General features: G+C 36.3%; 2 protein-coding genes across 3 annotated transcripts in view; both read left to right on the forward strand.

Moving 5' to 3' along the window:
* Positions 1–14,079, forward strand: part of LOC110827448 (LON peptidase N-terminal domain and RING finger protein 3) — a 75,938-nt gene extending 61,859 nt beyond the window's left edge. Inside the window, exons 1-9 of one of the 2 annotated variants that reach the window (XM_022059138.2) lie at positions 1,372–1,550; positions 1,714–1,832; positions 2,050–2,352; positions 4,292–4,412; positions 5,030–5,226; positions 5,892–6,187; positions 7,520–7,704; positions 8,081–8,277; positions 8,693–14,079. In XM_022059138.2, coding sequence (XP_021914830.1) covers positions 1,415–1,550; positions 1,714–1,832; positions 2,050–2,352; positions 4,292–4,412; positions 5,030–5,226; positions 5,892–6,187; positions 7,520–7,704; positions 8,081–8,277; positions 8,693–8,995 — 1,857 coding nt within the window. In that variant the 5' untranslated portion in view covers positions 1,372–1,414 and the 3' untranslated portion in view covers positions 8,996–14,079. Of the gene's footprint in view, positions 1–1,371; positions 1,551–1,713; positions 1,833–2,049; positions 2,353–4,291; positions 4,413–5,029; positions 5,227–5,891; positions 6,188–7,519; positions 7,705–8,080; positions 8,278–8,692 lie in introns of those variants that run through there. The other variant, XM_022059137.2, reaches the window with a different exon arrangement.
* A 786-nt stretch (positions 14,080–14,865) lies between these two features.
* Clk (circadian locomoter output cycles kaput protein Clock) overlaps positions 14,866–20,036 on the forward strand; it is a 38,217-nt gene continuing 33,046 nt past the window's right edge. The window contains exons 1-7 of the mRNA XM_022059139.2: positions 14,866–15,148; positions 15,311–15,355; positions 15,907–16,055; positions 16,539–16,630; positions 16,784–16,873; positions 18,183–18,303; positions 19,301–19,396. Of these exons, the coding sequence (XP_021914831.1) occupies positions 15,108–15,148; positions 15,311–15,355; positions 15,907–16,055; positions 16,539–16,630; positions 16,784–16,873; positions 18,183–18,303; positions 19,301–19,396 (634 nt within the window). The 5' untranslated portion in view covers positions 14,866–15,107. The remainder of the gene's footprint in view (positions 15,149–15,310; positions 15,356–15,906; positions 16,056–16,538; positions 16,631–16,783; positions 16,874–18,182; positions 18,304–19,300; positions 19,397–20,036) is intronic.

Consider the following 20,036-nt stretch of genomic DNA (forward strand, 5'->3'; position numbering starts at 1 on the left):
AGCCATTGTCGTCGTGCTCGAAGGCGGGACGGTCCGTTATGTATTATACACACTGCTACCGCTGAGTTAGCTTTTATGCGACGCCTTGGCTGCATTCAGTGGAGAAGAACGAGTTAAACCGTGACCCACTGGCGGCGACTAGCCGCGTGCGACGTGTCGAGTGTTTTCGCGCGCGGCTGTTATTTGTATTGCTTTTTATGGGTGTGAAACCCACTGACGCGGCTGCCGCGCCGCGTCAGTGGGTTTCGCACCCATAAAAAGCAATACAAATAACAGCCGCGCGCGAAAACACTCGACACGTCGCACGCGGCTAGTCGCCGCCAGTGGGTCCCTAGCGGCTGGACAGCTCATTATGACGTATTGTGGAACGCGGTTACAGTTTGGTTCCTTTTCTATTACAAAATAATTCGAAATAGTGCAGTCTTTGAATATTTTAGATTCAGTTTTGAATCTCCACTCGCTACTCCATTGAAAATTCGAGTGTCTTGGAATTATTTTATATAATCAAACAGCTGTTTCATTAAAGTTAAGTTAATTCGTGATTTTTGTGTCGTAGTCGATACTACATTAGGTCGTGCGTATTTCTCAACGGATCATGATTATTGGCTAATATCTGCAGGAATTGCAAAGTGAAAGTTGACGATTCAGACTACTGTAGTAAGTACTGTATAAGCCTGTATGGCAAAATATTAGGTGAGGTAAGTGGTTCCACATGTTTTTGAAGAGTTTGTGGCAATATAGTCCATATTGATAAAAACTTGCCAGTATGTTCCGTTCTACGCCCTACGTTTTCTCTGTCATGGCTGCGTTTAGGATGTAGATAGGCAAACCAACGGACCAATCAGCTGTTCAAGATATTTCCCAATATTATGTAACCTAAATGTTCAATGCCGTTTTCATAAAACTCGCTGTTACACCCCAATCCCGAGCAGGTTCGATTCATTTAATCTCTTTTCACCCCTATTTATGTTGTCCTAAATGATGTCTCCGATAAAATGTTTGTGTGCATTTCTCATATCTCACATTCGTGCTACAAGTCCTGTTTATCCCGTCCTCTCTCTACTCTCAGTGAACTGAATAAGAAAGTAGGTTACGGGGGGAGTAGTGTGGTAGTTTTAAAAGCGTAATGGAAATGAACAGTGATGGGGGGGGTGGGGTGGTAGAGACAGGTTCGTGATTAACGATGTATTCAAATGAGATAGCTCTCCAAATGGAAAACAGTCTGTGTAGGGGTAGAACAGGAAATGTGTTACGTAAAGCTCGATGTGATCCAACAGGGATTCACAGTCTAAATGTTAGACGTATCTTGTCTGACGTCAGGCAGGATTGACCACTTTGATTCACCGTGTTGTGTAAGCAGCGGTGTGCACTAGTTACGTACGATCGCTAACTGCGATGAGAAGCGAGTTCAGAAATGAATTCAAACAACGTAGTCCTTTTATGTTACGAAGTTAGGTCACGCGCTCATTATGACTCAGTTAAAAAGAACCTTTCACTGTGTCGTGTTTTGTTTAACTGGTTTACGCTTAACGAGACCGTTAGATATTTTTGTTAGTGAGATGATTCTTCATGTCTAATTGAATGATTGTGAAAGGGGCTGAAGTTATGTCTGGCCAGAGAGTCACTATTGAGACCTCCCAGACAGTTTTAAACGAAATTTAATATTGAACATCTATCTATATCAGAAAATTAATAGTGTTTGTCCTTTTTCAGCTCCAAACAACCACCTGCTACTTAGCAACCGCTCACATGCACTTTTCCAACTGAATCGATTCCAGGCTGCTCTTGAAGACGCTGAAACTGTTGTGAGGTTATGTCCGACATGGGGAAAGGTGAGTTAATTATGGAAGTTAGACAGGTCTAATTTTAACTTTGCCACAGGAGTGTGGAATGATAGTGAAATAATATTGTTGTGATTGTACCTTTTTTATAGGTAACAAAAATAAATCAAAATAATTTGTTAACTAAAAAATTAGGAAGTAATGGAAATTTAAGTGGGACAGCTTCATATTTTAGTGACAGTGTTGGCACTACTTTATTTTTATGCAGGGTTACTACTGCCGTGGAATGGCGCTGACAGGTCTTGGCAGATACGAAGATGCTATACTCTCTTTCTCAGTCTCTGTGGCACTCGATCATGACATGGGAGCTGTGCGTCATGAAATGACACACGCTCTGCACCGTTTTCTGGCGGGCGCCCCGGCTGGGTACCGAGCTCGCTGCAACTCTCTCGGTGTGCTGGCTCCATACTCTCTGCATGGCAGGCGTCCACGCTTCCTTGCCGCGTCCTATCCAGCTCTCAATTGTAGTGACTGTGAAGACAGTTTCAGTGGCGAGGAGGATTTCTTACAGGTTCTGTAACTTATTAAATGTTTCTTTTACTTAATTTGTGTTATTAACATTATGAGTGAGAATGATTTACTTCAAAGGCTGCAAGTTATATTTGTTTAGCGGTTAGAACGCTGGCCTTGTAATCCTGGGGTCTCGGGTTCGATTCCCGGCGGTGCCCGAATTTATAACTTGTGTTGGGCAAGGCCGTGGTCTAGGCAACACGGAGTTTTCCTCCGTGGCATCCCAACAATTACTCCATTCACACACAGAAGAAGGCAATGGCAAACCACTTCTGGATCATCTGCCAAGAACGTATATGAACAGGTCCCAGTCCGAGAAAAGGATGGAAGGATCCTGTTCATATGGACCTGTCGTCAGACAGAACACTACAAAAAAATTGAAGGGAACAGCAAAACGAAGAGTATAAACTTTGGTTTGATCCCAATTACAGATATGTTATAATTAAATATGTCGCGAAAGTGGAGGGAAGAGTACTTAAGCATAAAAGATTTAGGACTGAATAATATCTCCATCTACCTACTAAACAAAATTCTTCTCCCTGGCTGACAAGTTTCTTCTTGAAATTTACAATATCTCAGTTTGTTATTTTGAAAGTATAATATCACACTAAAGGCCTCATGAAAGTCAGATACTGGCTCGGTGTGTCTGCGTTAACCTTTTAAGGATGAATTTCTTATGACCTTTTTGTAAGGGGAAAAGAATTATTTTACAAATGGCATATGGGAACTTTATGTTAGATGCCATTTATATGGCAACCAGGCTTTTCCCTTTAAGAAATTTTGTTGTTTAATTTTTTTAACACAGAACTTGCCTTCAGTGGAGATGTGTGGGAATTGAAACTAACAATTTTGTGTTGATGTATCAAACATTAGTTCTTACAAGATTAATTTTTGACATTTATATTAATCTCGTTGATCTTCATTTTATGGGCGCACATATATTAATAAATATTTACCTTAGACCAGTGGTATTCAACCTTTTTTGTTCGCGTACTCCCAGATATAATTTCTCTTTAACTTTGTACCCCCAAATTTGTTGGTATATAATTCAAGTTATACATAGTATATAATCTCCCAAATCGAGTGCCCTTACATCCGGTTCTCCTGTGGCTAACCCTAAATCTGACCCTGATTATTCATTGTTTATCATAAAATAATTTTTTTTAATTTCACGTACCCCAGGTTGAATACCACTGCCTTAGAACAAACAATCTTGCAGCATTTTTCATATGTATGTTATCAAGATTGTCCTGTATATAGAAAACTTCTTATTTGGATTGGTTATTATTAGTCATTGGGTAATGAAAGTACTGACATGTAAAATTTTGGACACTTACCTTCTCACTAGGCTAATAGGACACTTTGGGCATATATTATCATACTAAGCACCAGAGTTCTGTAAATACAATACAAAACTTCTTCATTTGTCTAAAAAACGAATTGGTTGAATATTATAGTTGACCAAATTTTTGGTGGAAGCTTCAAATATAATAACAATGAGAATTGATCATGCGTATGCACATTCAGTTTTTATGGACCATTTGGGGAGATCTTCTTCTTCTATGGCTCTCCGGTCCGTATTTGGTCCATGGCCTCTTCCATTCGGTCCTCTGTTAGGTCCGTCTGTCCGAGGCTTTGATCGAGGTTTCGAAACATCTTCCTTTTTACGGTGCAAGGTTGTTTGCCTTGCGACCAACCCCCAACCTGGAGGACCAGGGTACCTGTCTTAGTCTGACCTCTCCCCTTCGACCATTCTGGCTAGGGAGGCCCTACCAGTAGCTCTTGGGGTCACTGAAGTAGTCGAGCCCCACCCAGTGGGGATTTGGGGAGATACAATGTGAATTATTTCCATGCAAATATATGTACTTTAGTAAGAGCTTAAACATGGAATTCCTTATATTCAGTCGTTACTCAGCGTTTTCAAAGTCATTTTGTCGTAGGTGCCGCAGAAGTTTTCGTCGACATCGCTTGGCGGTCCAGCAGCTCCTGTAGTGCCACAGGAGAGCACAAGACTGCGTTCTCTGGTAGAACGCATCTTCCAGGAAGTTGAAAAGATAAAACGTGAGTAACAAATATTCTGTCTTAGAATAATTTGTATGGCGCAGATTATGAAAATCATACGTACAAGGGTGTTTAATGCAAAACATTTGTTTTTCCCCTTAAATGTCTGCAAGTATAACATCTCAAGCACTGAGCCTTTTCTTTCAGTTACTATAATTACTGAGAATATAAAAAAATTAAATAAAGTAAGAAACGTACACACAGCGTGCATTAGTGAATGATGCCAGTTGTCAGAGTTGTCTGGGTTTGGTGACGTTCGCATCGGCTGGGTAACGACGTCATCACTTGAGATTCTTCTGTTAATTGCCCCATGTGGTTCCGTGGCTGCCTGGGAATTCCCCCTGCTAAAAACTTCTGTGCACACGTCAATATGGGGTGTTTCTTTTATTTTTGTGGATTATCCGTTGTTTTGATTGTCTGGAAACTATATTTCCCAACCAACCTGAATTGCTGGGTGTCTACTGTAATATGAACAGAATGCATACACACGTGAAACTTCAGATTTAGTGTGCTGTTAGATATTCCGCTATATTTGAGTGTGCCACCACATGGAAGAGATAAAAGAGCGCTGAAATAACTTGCAAAATAAGAAAACTTGGGTCGAATGTCTGCTTTAGGAATGGACGTGAAGCTGGAGGATCTGGTTGTGAACCCAGATCTTGTTGAGCAGTCTGATTTTGACTGTGTGTTGTGTTGCCGCACGCTGTGGCAGCCAGTCACGACGCCTTGTGGGCACACTTATTGCTGGATGTGTCTGGATCGCTGCCTGGATTACAGCTTTGCCTGCCCACTCTGTATGACCTCACTTGCTGATGTAAGTTAAGAATCTTATTGGCTTTTGTTATGAATATTTTGTGGTCTTTCTCTGTCTCTGCTGTAATTATTATGCCATTTTCTTCATGACACTGCTATTGACTTCCTCCCACCCCAATTCTGACAGACCATAACTGGAGACGTTGCCCTTTTCTTAATTAGTTATTTTCTATTATTTCTTACTGGGATAACTCTGGATTAAAATAATTAAGCATTGCCCCATGTGTCATAGTACCCTAAATTAGGTCATGGCCACTTCTTCCTCTATCCTTTCCAGTTGATTATTCACTAATCATCCTATCATCTGATGCTACATCTTCTTAACTGTTGACAGTGTTTTTAAATAAGCTACAAATAAAATTAGTCCACAAATAATTTACACTTTCATTCTCGGAACAGTCTTAGCATCCAAGGAATTGTCACATGTTCAGGAAACTGTTCGACTGATAAAATCAGCTATTCAACTTTACAAATAATTTATTCCATTGAGCAGAGTCCTTAGGGATAAATTTTACTGCCTTTTTCAAACTCAAAAGTTCATTGCCTTGTTCACAGGAGCTCACCATTAGCCTCTGTCCTCAGAAAGTTGGATCCAGTCCACACCATCACATCGCATGTTTATTTTAAGAAATTTTAGGTGCATTACCAGTTTCTGATTTGTTCCAGTACTTGTCCAGCAGTCAGAAAGCAGTAACAGAGGTGATTGAGCACTCTCTAAGGCTACTCCTCCCTGCTGAGTACTTGGCTCGTCAAGTGACACATCATCAGGAGTTATCAGAGTTGGTGCAGCTATGGGGTGGTCAGGTGCCAGTGTTTGTTTGCACCACAGGGTTCCCAGGTGTCCCCTGTCCTCTATATGTGTATGAACCTCGTTACCGTGTTATGATGCGACACTGCGCAGAAGCTGGCACTCGTGAGTTTGGTATTGTTGCTTGTCTCACAAAGGATCCTGGAAACAAAAGGTAAGTAAGTTTGTGTTTTTTAATTTTTTAACATAAGAATTGTGTACTAATTATTTTGATTTTTTGAACGTAAAAATACTTGCGTGTTTAATTACGCCTTTGATAGTAAATAGCCTGCAGTTTCAACACATCTGATGTTAAAGTTGCACCATAGGACATGATACTGAGGTGATTTCATCCATTTGTTACCCTCATAAATTATTTTCCTGATCCATCATAATGTTATCCCCTCATCTCCTTGGTCATGCAAGTGGACAATTTCTAAGTAAGAGTTTTGACAGTGAAGATGTCAGTGGAGGTATTCTAGTTTGTGATTCTGTATGGACTTGTAGGTGGGTACCAATATTTCAGCACTCAGGATGGAGGCAATATCTTTCTCTACAATGTTGATATCCACCTACAAGTTCTCATGGCATCTAAACCCAGACCAGCATCAACATTTTAAAAATAGTTCCCACACCAAAATTCTGTTTACATTTCTTGTCTAAGCCTCACTGAATTTCAGAGAGCGGCAAGAACGGCTGTTGTAAACTCCCTTACGAGAAAAACATTATTTTACATCTTGCTGATAAATTTGGTACTAAATTCCTCAGCATCCCCAGACAAATACAGAATGTTACAACCAACTGGTTAGCGCTCTTGCTTCATATCTGGGAAGTGTTGGGTTCAAATCTCAGTCTGGAGACCAGCTATCATGACAGAGCTTTTGCATGGTTTTCATCAATCCTCTTAGACGTACTATTAATAAAATCATCTTGCGCAACAAGCTGTGTCAGTTTTGGACAAAAACTTTTGTTCTGAATTGACGCAGTTTGCTGCCCAAGAAGATTTTATCCAGTTCAGTCACATTGAAAGCTTCAAGTCTTGTACCTTTAATATCCTTTGCAATACATTATTAATTGATCATCATGTAATTTGACATCATGTAGTCTGAACTACTGATAGTGTTGTTAAATAAACACAGATAAGGAGCCTCATATGACTTTTTTAAATGTTTTTGGTGAGTTTAATTTTGGTTTGTGTTGATCCATACTTACAAATCAAACATTTCTTTTTTTCTTTAAAAATACTCATGGTATATTAAATTGGTACTTGACATACAATATAGATTTCATCAAGACTTATGACTTTTATTTGAAAAGATTGGTTTATGTGGTATATACTGAACAAAATATGAGGAAAAATAATTAGTGACTTTGGCAGTAAATCTGTAGTGTTGATGGCTTCACAACAGTGGATTTGTTTCTGCTATAAATCAGTGTCAAGGCTAGTTAATTATGAAAACATATGTTGATATGCTTGAAGTTTAGTCTTTATATTGATTTGTTACAGCTATGCTGAGTTTGGTACAATGTTGGAAATCAGAGACTGGATTCTTCTTGACAGTGGTTGCTCTATTCTTACGACTGTTGGTGTCCGCCGATTTCACGTATTGACACGTGGTGAAAGAGATGGTTATGACACTGCAAAGGTGGAATATTTTCGGGATCAGCCTATACCTGCAGATAAGCTCCCAGGTGAATTTTACAAGAGAATTTTAATGTAAATATATATGTTCCTTGTTAATGGTGTTGCAAATTGTAAGTGGTAATCATTGTTTCATATAAATACAAACAAGGAAAGTACTCTTGATGAGATGGAAATTAAAGTGAACTTTGTCCGGAAGCTGAACTTAGTGAATTCTTACTCTTGTAATTGTTTTTACAGACAATTAAGTTTTAATCTTCTGTAAATCTGTTTCATATTGAACTGATGTATGTTGCTGAACATACTAATAGGTCTAAATGAAATAAAACTCTAAATTTTTGAAATTTTTGACAGGCCTTGCAGTTATTCTCACGAATGATACAACAGTTCATCATGTCTTAATCTGCTTTATTGGTCACTTTACAGATCTGAAATATTTACATGAGCGAGTTCGTCCTAAAGCATGGCAATGGTTTAACTCTTTGGAGGCAGAGCTGCAGTCTGAGATAGTGAGGGCATTCGGTCAGATGCCAGAGCTCGAGGAAGACTGGCCGTCATTGGCTGATGGACCTGTCTGGACATGGTGGCTTCTGGCTTTCCTTCCCTTGAGCCAGGAGCTGAAGGTGGGCATTATTTTTCTTTACCTTTGTATATTCCCACTGATTCAGGGTTCCAGCTGTCTAGGTATTTGTCACCATTTCACCTGAAGATGGAAAGTTCCTGTTTCCACAATGTTGTGTTCTTGTCAGAATATCAGACAGTGGACAAATCTAAAAATCCTGTAATGGAAACCAGTTTCTGCTAACAAGCCTAATCTAAGCTGTTGTGTCTGCCCTACTGTTACCTTAACACATTCAGCTTGGTGTCTACCTGCTTGCTATAGGCAGCTACTTGGCCACAATACACTAAATTACATCATTTTTAATTTGTGGTCCATGTTAGCGTAAGTATATAGATCAAGGTATTTATCATAAAATCTATCCAGAATATTTTGTCTAGTCCTGTCATATTTTATTTTGTCCTGGAATGCATGTACAGGTTGAGATATTGGCCACAACAAGTCTGGAGAAGCGCTTACGAGCCATCGACAAGACGCTGGATCGTATACAGGCAGCAGCTGTGATAAAGCAAGGGCAAGATGTGGCTGTAGCAACCAGGCCTGAGGAACTAACCTCAAACAGCAGGCATCAAGCCAATCAGACACAACAGACTGGAGAGTCACTTTACGAGCAGGAAAGACAGAGTCAACATACTGCAACTTCAAGCCACCAACTACCACATCCCATTTTCAATGCAAGCTTTCTGGGGGATAACAGAGAACAAGTTATGGAGTCATCCTGACTAGCACGGGTAGGCAGGCGGATAAATAGGAGAGGTACACGATCCGGGGGGAAACTAAGATGCAGAGTAGTGAAGGCTTCGCTGTTAATGAAGTAATTAACTGGTAAGAGGAGGTAATGCTATTCCAGAGTGTAGTCAGTCATTTAGTTGGATATATAAGTATGTTAGTGTTGGAAGGCAGTTTTTTTTTAAGAAATTCGAGGAAGGAAAGAGTATTGAATAATATTGCTGAAAAATACCATATTTCATCACGTACCCTATATTTCAGATTTTAACTCATATTCTGTAAATGAGGCTCTCAAAAGTGCATGTCCTCCAGGCTTGGTAATATCTGAATTAGATACATTTTTGCATCCTCCATGCACATGTGAATGGCTACGTACTGGTCTACAGGTGTGTATATCACTTCTTGGTGTTGCTAGGGAACTTACTTGATTTAAACCCAGTTGCAGTACCATCACTTAACGGGTTCTAGAAATGCATGCTATCAGACAAATAGAAATGATATTCTTAATTAAATAAAAGAAGAATAAGTTCTAAGAATGTTTATTACTATTATTTACTTTGCAAAACACTACTAATCAGTATTATAAATAATACAAACAATCTTTCAATTTGTTTTGTGTGGGTGTTAAACCTTGGCTATTCCTTTGTAGGTTTTAAGAGTTTGGAAACAAAGTGCTCAGGATAAAAGGCTGAAGAATAATTGTGTAAGAGGGCAGTTTAAGATATTTCATAACATTTATTTATATAGGTCACCTAGTACTGGCTTACATTGGGCTGGGCATGGGGGAGATCAGTAGTGCATATAAAATTATCTGGGGAATACCTCTCTTGGATATTAAACCCTCGTAAGACAGACATGAAGGTTGGAGAATAACATTAAATTGTATATTTAGGGAAATTGGTTATGAGAACAGGATGTTATTTGAACCCGCTCAGGAATGTGTGTGGTTTGTATTATTTTTTAAGTTTTGGGTAAATTGAGATCTGTTGTCTGCAAGTGATGGCACTGTAGTGACTGCTTTTGGTCTTGTAGTTGGGTAAGTCTCTGTAATTATTTCATATTTTGATTTATTAGTTCTGCAAATGATCCCAAGACTGATTAGATGTAGTTTATTTAAAAAATAAAGAATAACACAAGGAGTTTTACATACTTCATTTAATCTTGCAGGGATAGTGATTCTGCATCATACTCCATACTGGATCTGTATTGCCGGGCTCCTACTAGTAGTCCGACTTCTTTAGATTAGCATTGTATCTCCAATGCAGACCTTGTGCCAATCAAATTTAATGTTGTTTCATTTGCAGTTCAGTGTTAGTCTGGCCAGACAGTGAAATCCTCTGACAGAAGTTAGTTATACCTCATCATTATGTCTCTGTAAATGGAAAAGCTTGATTTAACGAAATGTGTGGACCCAGATTTATTGCACTAAGTGCATGTGTGCTGTGTCCCGTGTGTGTTGCACACAGGAGGAACACGTGTTTGAATATTATAGAGTAGATCATGATGCTCTGTGGGGATGGATAGAGACATACATATACTTCCACAAAGTTTTCCATTATTGTGTGACATTATGAGCTTTTATTTTGCCAAATAGCAAATAATTAATTATTAGTATTTATATTATTATTATAGTATATTATATTGCTGCTGCTGCTACAACTACCACTATTACATCCCTTGTTTAAGTAAGGTACAGATTTTTTTATTCTGTAATATATTGTAATGTATTCAGCAGTGAACTTTTTCATTTTGTAAGAAGCGGATAAGTGAATAATGGTATTTGATTTGAACTTGAGATTATTTGCAAACAGGATATAAATTGAAGATGACTGTCTTCTGGAATGTTGCACCATGTAGTCTGGTAGAAATTGACAAGCATTTCAGAGGTACCTGCTGCTTCTGCCATCAGGTCAGAAGTCTTCATGACCCCACATCCCAGAAGACGGTGGTCTTCATACTTGCGCTTTTAGAACCTGAAATCTCAGCAGGATATACATTTTTGATTTATTTATCATTGTTATCAATGAAGTAGAACTTTGAAACTGTGAATTTATCACAAAGAAATTATGGAATCTGTTAAATAATTTGAAGCAGTGGTCACTTGATTTTTGCTTTGAAATATCTGTATTTATGACCTAAGGAATGTAGTTTTTCTTTGCTTCTTCTTCAAATTACTATTTTGGTACAAAATGTACAAGAATACTTTGAAATATTACTTGGCTTGCTTGCGCAATATATATAATATTTAAGAGAGAATGGAAAGAATGAAGCTGTAACTAGAGTAAGGTCCCATAGACATGCCAATGATAGATAAAAAATGCCAGGTATTTTACTCACAATAAAAGAAATGTCTTAGTTATTTTTGTCCTTGGCTGGTGTTTAATGTAGGCTACTTTCTGGTCTATACAAGGCTTCCGAATCCCTTCAAAGAAATTTGCCCAGAAGATGGTAACTGTGGTGTGTTCAGAGTGTTGGAGAACCTTCAACATTCTGTGTGGTTTATTACTAGAAGCTGAAGTTATACATTAATGATGTGTTGTAATGGGAAAAGATGTTATATGAGGCCATATCAAAACATATTGAGACCAAATCTGTAAAACCTGAAATATTGTACTTACAAAAATTTAATGAGATATGTATTCAGTCTTGATGTTGTTTCATCAGACCTCACACTGACAGACAAATTGAGGTTGCCACTTCGAAGGTTTTTTTAAATTTTAAGATTTATCTTGAGGAGTCTTTATGTGGTGTTTACATTTTACACACACATTCTAAAATAAATTTTGGTTGCTGTAAAAGGCTCATTCTTAGAAATTGAACCAGCAAATAGTATTAAGATAATTTCATTCAGAAATCCAGAGAAAGAAATTGTTGATATACAGTGTATGTCTAGTGTTGGTTTGTAGTATACAGATCCATCTGCCATTTGTTGGTGCTATGTACTTAACGTGATAAATATGAAGTTATTCTAAGTTAATAGGTAATGTAAAACTTCAGCTACATTAAAAATTTATAAAATCTAAATTATTTACATTGTACGATCAACTAATGAAACTTAAGAAATGTGAAAATTAGGGATTCCTCGGATATGATCAAAACCTGAAGATTCTGATCAAAAACCAGAGAGGTGGCAGTCTTAGATTTAGTTATGATTCTTTGATAGGACATCTATCATCTATATTTAAAAAATTGAAAAAATCACCATGGCTGATCGTTCTACATAGGAAACAGAATACAGATTTGTTTGAGACATTTTACCATTCTTTCTGCAGGTAATAAATCACAACCAATTAAGTGAACTTTGCTTTAAATCAATCAGTGAAACAGAAGCACTCATAAATGTGTGTGGAAACACAGATTAACATTTTAAATAATGTGTGGCTGCTTGGGAAATCCAGGTCAATCTGGGAGGTGTCGTCACACCATGTTATTTTAAGATATTATTCTTACTGCTGTTTATTTTTAGTGAAAGCAAGTGGTCAGAACATTTTCATTCAAATATATCCACCTTGGACAAAAAAGTATCCACATAAATTTATGACTAGAATTATTGATGTAAAATATATCTTTACTTTGTTTTAAAGTATAAAATGAATTATAACTTGAATAAAAAACACACCATATAGTTTATGCTGTCTGTGTTTTTTGATTTTTTTGTGTGGAAATGTTGCAATTTACTTTTTCTTTTCAGTTATGGTGTGTCACTTATAATAATAATAATAATGGAAATGATGAATAATTTAAATTCTAACAATTTGTGGAAAATATGTTCATTCATTCAAATGCTATTAATTCAAAAGTATAGACAGCAGTTATTAAGTAATGAATTCTGTCTGTAGAGATATTTATTTTAGTGTGCTAAGCACAGAAATAACTGTACAAACCAATTTTTACATTGATTCCATCTTAGCTATTTTAGACATTGATTGATTTGTGATGTCCACTTTCTGATATGAAATTCCATTACACGTTGCATTTAAAATTGTTTTAATCATTAAAACAAAATATAACAAAAAATTTGGCACAGGCTGTTACATCTTGAAGAGTTCAGACTAGTTCACGGCAACACTTAACTTGTGGCACTTTAACCCATTAAAACTCAGTGGTAACTATGTGCACCACTTGTTGAAACAATCTGTAACCCTGCATTGTACCTACAGAATATATTTATGAGTTGCATATGATTCTCAAAGTGAACTGCATTAATGAATTGTTCTTTGTAATGGACAAATGTTGTTTTTCCTGTGTTGTAAGTAGTGAAACTTTAAATGTTATGTGCATGAGATTCAGCTTCAAAGGTTTAACTTTTATTGTTTGTGACTAAAGTGGTAATTCTTTTGATAGATAAGAATCCTTCTTCAGAAGCTGATAGTTTCTCAGCTGGTCAAAAATATTCATCTTTATGAAACTTTAAAAAAAGGGTTCTGGTATTTACAAGGTGGAGAAACCTTTATAGGTTGTTAGGCAAAGAGATAAAACTTTGAAATATGGAGTAAAGTACTGTTACATTTTAAATGTGATTACTACCATCGTGGCTCTATCTTGACTTTATGATTTTCTAATTAGGAGTCTGTTATTCCTTTATATTTAGTAATATTTTTAATGGTTTTAATTTTTATTTTTGAATGTTATGAAATATGGTGCCAGAACAACCTACAGTAAGGAAATAAAGCACTGCTTTTTTGTGTCTTATTAATACAGGAAAAATCAACGTTTGAAGTTATACACTGAAATATTACTTCAGAAATGTCTTTCATTTAGTGTGTCATGAAGTAGTCTGTGAACTGAAGCTGTCTCATTTCAAGATTACTGAAGTTTTAAGTACATTGAATCTGAGAGTGAATCTGAATGCTTAATGGTGTCCTGTGCATTAAAAATGAAAGTTACATAATGAGCATATGTGTCAAGTTTTTATATTATGTACTGGTCAAGCACATGATTTAAATAAAGTGTGCTGTATGAATGAATGATATTTCCTGATTATTGAAAATAAGTGCATTGTGATATTAACAGTATGATTATTACTGAAATATTTATGTTATTAAATTTTTAGCATTAAATAGAACTGCATAATTTATGTTGTTTGTTTGAATTTTGAGTGCCTTATACCTGCAAATATTGTTAACTTTTCCATCATTTGGTTTCCTTAGAAAGAAGCACACAGCAGAACAAACAATTGAAATCACATTTCTTGGATCCTTTTGCTATTACTGATCTATGTAATTGTGTTAAGGAAACATATACATGAGTTTTATATGTATATGAAAGGTAGTATATTTCAAGATTTTTCAGAATTCAAGAATGGTTTTCCTCTCAAATTATGATTGTGTGTTTCTTCAGAAATCCTGTGTAGCTCCTGTTATAAGTAGGGAGGGACCTTGAAAAGCTGGGACATTCTTATTTCAGCATGCAGAATTTAAGTTACATGGTAATGCATATACAGAATTTTTACATGATGATGATTATAATAGGGAAGAGTTCTGAATTCAAATAATTATAGATTAATTTATATGATAATTTGCATACAAAATAATTTTCTCTTTGAAGAGCTACTTTTAATCATTGCTCTGTTGATGGAGGCAGTAAGTACGTTTGGAATGTCAGTACATTTCTACCAGACTACATGACACTACAACACAGAAGACAACCATATTCATACTTGCTTGTGAGAACCTCAACCAGAACAGGGATTGGTGGGGGGGCTTTGGTTTCTTCGGTGATGAATCTTCGGATTCCGTATCTAACCACATGTTTGCATTCAGAGGTAACCACAGATTACCAATAGAGCCGATTAAAAAACGGATGGAGATCCGGAACGGTTTTATTAATCTGCGACTATCTCTTAACACTATCGTAGGTTACAAAATATGCATTCATACGTAGCCATTCCTTTCTGGTCCTGTCATATCATGTGCAATGTTTATATTCCGTGATAATGGGCGGTCCATTGTCAAAATCAGGATGAAGATTATTTAATTGTGTTGTGTACGCAGTCAGTTACTTTATGAATATGATCAGATGGTTAGATTTCTGTTCGCCATTTGTGGTGGAGTTTCATATTCTGTTTTACAGTTTAATCATTGAATGTGATTAACATGACAAAATATGTCGAGTTTTATCAAGCGAGGTTCGACGAGGAGATCTGAGTGAGTACCTCATTTGTATAATCAGTTTGTAATTAATGCATGTTTTTTTTAGTTTTTGCCTTACTTACACCAGTAACGCTTGAAAGCACGATAAATAAAATTTTTTATGAATTTTTACACCTTTTATAGTTAATGGTGGAAATATTCTTTCGTGATTTTCAGTGATACAATGGATGATGATACAGACGATAAGGATGATACAAAACGGTATGTGTTTTCATTATTGGAAGCTTCACGTCTCCAGATCATTTCATTTCAACCACTTATGTGTCAATAATAGAGAAACCAAATATTAGTATTTTTTGTTTTATTATCATTATTATTACTCCATCTATTCACCACTTTATTGGGTATTTACCTCTATGTACCCGAGACAAACCTTGCCCCTGAGGTGCATAGTGCAGCAGCTATTTCTGAAATACATTTTGTTTTTAATGTTACATGTATTATATAGTTTTATTGTGAGAGATGACTATATATTTTATGACACCGTCTTTCAAATGATGTATGAAGATCCCAAAATGACAGTTTTCTGAAGTTCCCTGATGTATTTACCCGGGATATTGGCCACTTATTTTCTGAGTAACTTGGAGACAGGTCCAGTTGCTCCTATAATTATTGGGATTACTTTTGCTTTCACTTTCCATATCATACCTAGTCTACTTGACACCTGGTGTTCGTCAAATCATGTGAGAAATCTTAATCACACAGCACTTATGCTACTATAAATGTATATTTATGGTTTTTATTTATATCAGGAAATTTCGGAACCTGAGTGAAAAGAAGCGTCGTGACCAGTTCAATATGCTGATCAATGAGTTGAGTTCAATGGTGTCCACCAATAGTCGCAAAATGGATAAATCTACAGTTCTTAAATCTACCATCTCTTTCCTAAAAAACCATAATGGTAAGTAATGAGATCTTGTTAGATTTCCACTTGTTACAAGATTTGTGATCTGTGAGACAAATTTGGAACACTTCAAGATCTATGAATGTGATTGAAACTGGATAAGCAAGTAGCACTTTTGTTAGTTTATAAAATTTCTTATAGTTGATTTTTCTTGTTTACTGTTCTATGGCTTTTGCCTCCAGGTACCTTGGCCTCTCTGCCTGGCAAGGGAATCAACATTTTAAATAAGGAGCAAGATTTTCACTTTTACCACCTGATATTAAGATGGTACTTGAAATTAAAATGATGGCTGGCAGAGGAGGTTTAGAGCTCAACATTGGATCTGAACCATGAAGGGGACATCTGTTAGAAAATAGATTTGGTTTTGTTCAGGCTATGTTAGTTTTGCTTAGTTCGGCTTAGATTGGAACAGTAGTGGGGTACAGAGTAACTTTCAGTACCAGCGTATGTTTTTTTACCCATCTATGTTTCTCTTAACAGAAATAGCTGTACGATCACGTGCTCATGAAATTCAAGAGGATTGGAAACCATCTTTCTTGTCAAATGAGGAATTCACACATTTGATTTTGGAAGTATGTATAACTCTCTTATTGCAGGTGAAGGGCTTTAGTGTTGAGTTTCAAAATTCATATAAAAGTAATTAAAAGTACATGTTGGTTTTTGAGTGAAAGAAAGTATCTTGATTTAAAATTTTATAACAGTATGTTTGAATGCTTCCTTTTCAGGCACTAGATGGCTTCATCATGGTATTTTCCTCTTCTGGTAAAATATTTTATGCATCGGAGAGTATCACAAGCCTTCTTGGTCATTTGCCTGTGAGTACTTTATAAATCATGGAGTAGTTTCCTATGTCCTCATGAAAGGTTTCTAAATAACATTTGTAATGTTGGTAACACATTTTTAGGCACGTACATAGCAAAGTCATGAGAGTTCAATTGCTAGCTTTACCACTTGTGTCCATCTGTCACACGTAACACCTTGAGAGCCAGTGAACAGATTTTCATTAAATTTTATATTGGAGAATTTGCTAAAAATTTGTCAACATTTTCCATGTTTGGTTATTGTTGTTATACTGTTAATTTTTTATTGATTTTACAGTGTTCCTTGGTTTTAAGTACATTTAAACTGCCATTCCCTGTTACAATTGGCAAATGAAGTTTTGTCAGAATACCATTGTATCTTAGTAACAATGCTGTGTTAATCCTAACCCCACTGGCAGACCCCCTGTACAACCTTGTCTGTCATTGCATTCTTATTATTATTTCTATTTTTAGTAATCTGCCCTGTTTTGTGTACTTTTGCATGCTGGTAAAACATACTGGTTTTTGTGACACTGTTGGGTTTAATTTTCCTTAAATGGTAGGTAGGCACAACAAATAGCTTTATATGCTGATGTGGCTCTAAGTGCACAAACAGACAAACAAACAAACAAACTAACTAACTAACTCAAGTTCTGGTTAAAATCAGACAGCAATGACAGGCATTTTACACGAAGAGTACAGACATACTTGCATAAAAAAGTGACCTTGGAGAATTTCCAGCCAGACACCGCACCTACTTAACCACATGTAGAATCCTCTTTGATGACATCACAAAATTAGACACCCCATGCATGTAAAAGTAAGTGATCCTAATACAATTCTGATCACTGGAAACTCACCCCTGTACTGATGTTATCACCCACCCAGGCAGGTGCCAAATACCGACATGTAAATCAGTAGGTTCTGAATACTATAGGTTACATAAGTACAGTATTATATTGAAGTAGGGATGGTGATTTGGAAAAGTAATAAGAAGGTGAATGAAAAAGGTTTTAAAAGTAAAGGGGTTCAGGGTTTTTTCCAGAAGAGATGTCCTCATCAAGATTTAAGTCAGTGAGATTACATATTTCATACTGTTAAGAAAGTTTGCATCAACAGTAAATAAACATTGAGAGATAAGTTAGGTATGTAAGAATGTAAAGAATGCTTTCCTTTTTCAAAAAGGTACCCAAATTTGGAGTAAGTTTTCTACTCTTCTTGCAAAAGAGTAACTATGAAGGTCAAGTGGTAATAATGATTGGTGTTATTAATTTTATCTAATGTGTTTCCTTGTCTGAAAATGCACATTATTTCCCTTTCACAGAGTGACCTTCTGAACATGACAATGTATGATTTGGTTTATAAAGATGATCATTCAGAGTTGTACAATGTTCTGCTCAATCCTGCCAACACTGTGGATGCTATACATTACAGTGATACAAAAGGTTGGTGTTACATACTGGAATAATTGTTTGATTGGTGGCTAATACTTCAGTCTTTCACTGTTGTTATTTCTTAACTCTGATTCCAGTATTTGTTTACAAATATTAACATGTGTAAGTTTTAGTTACATTAATTTATTTTAAGAGCTGCTGAATTAAATTTTATGTACATATGAATCTTTGGACAGCTTTTGATTAAACTAAAAATGCAGTAGTTATATTAATAAAAATTGTTCAAGTTCATTAATTTTTATTTACTTTGAAATCCAACTTATTTAAGGGAATAATTGAACTTTTTAAATCATATGACAGATTTTGTTGAAACTTTATGTATGGCACTTATATGAGTGCTGTCAAGTGTAAATTTTGTATATGGAGGTCAGTGAACTTTTGTATATTTTCTAAATCTAAAGATTTATGTGTCCCGCGCCGTAGCCGCGCGGTCTGAGGCATCATGCTTCGGACCGGTGATACAGAATGCGCGCTGGTTTGAGTCTCAGGGGAGAAGAAATTTTCTCATGAGCTTTTGACCAGAGTATGGGACCGGTGCCAACCCAGCATCGTGAGGAAATTGGTGAGCTACAATGTGTAGCGTAATCCGGTCAGGAAAACTAGCAATGGCTGGGGGTTCGTCGTGCTGACCACATGTCACCCTATATCTGGTTGGATGGTTGTTCACCTCTGCTTAGGCATGTGAACCTGAGGCCAGCAGTCAAGCTAGTCGGCTTTGGCTCTCTGGAGCTGTTACGCCACGGATTTAATTTAATTTTTAATTTTAAAGATTTATGTTTAATTGAATTGTGTGTTTTATTCACTTAATCAAATTTCTGATAAACCGTAACTGTTGTATTCTGATTTCTGCAGTGAATATTTAGTAATGTAACTGCAGCCATGAAGCAGACAGAAGTATACTCTTCTTGGAATGCAGGTGTTTGATCTTCTGTACAAAAAATAAGAAGTAGTTATGACGGAAAACATTAACATATAATTTTTATTGCAGATAATCGTGTCTCTTTCACTTGCCATTTAAAACGAGGCGGTGTCAGCTTCCAGGAAGAGGACATATTTGAATTAGTTCAGTTTGTTGGATATTTTCGTAAGTTGGTGATTGTCATAGTACAGGGTTTGGATTATATTCTTCTGTATTAGGTTGGATTAGTACAATAGCAGAAATTATTTCTATTACAACACCTATTTAATGGTATTCAGCTGGCTGTGTCATCAACTGTGATGACATTGCATCTTATTCTGTTTTATACATTATTATTGTTATTACTGTTATCAAAATCATCATTTCCACTGTATGTAAGAGCAGCAGTAGGGGCTGGATAATAACTACTTGATTTTAAATAAGGTAAAAATGATATAAGAAAGGTACTGATAATGGTTTATGAAGAGAATGTATATCAATGGATAGAAAATTCCTGTATCCCAAGACTATTCCCAGATTACGAAAACAAAGAAAAGAGGGACTTGGATTATCAAGGGATATGATGGAAAGGCTAGTTTTTTAACTTTCCTTTAATTAGATTTTATGAATTTTTAAATGAATCTGGCTGCAACTCCTTTCATATTTACATTTAAAAATACTTGGGATGAAATCATTGGAATTATATTAACTGCCTGTACAGGTTGGATATTTTGGTATGTGTTGCTATTGTTATTATCATTTGTATTATATTATTTATGCTTCTGCAATTATTACCGTTGTCACCAACTGAAACCAGTTATTTAAC

This window comes from Zootermopsis nevadensis, unplaced genomic scaffold (assembly GCF_977971745.1).
Source record: "Zootermopsis nevadensis isolate Lab colony 2312 unplaced genomic scaffold, Znev_1.0 Znev_ptg000010l, whole genome shotgun sequence".
In the NCBI taxonomy this organism is placed as follows: Eukaryota; Metazoa; Arthropoda; class Insecta; order Blattodea; family Termopsidae; genus Zootermopsis; species Zootermopsis nevadensis.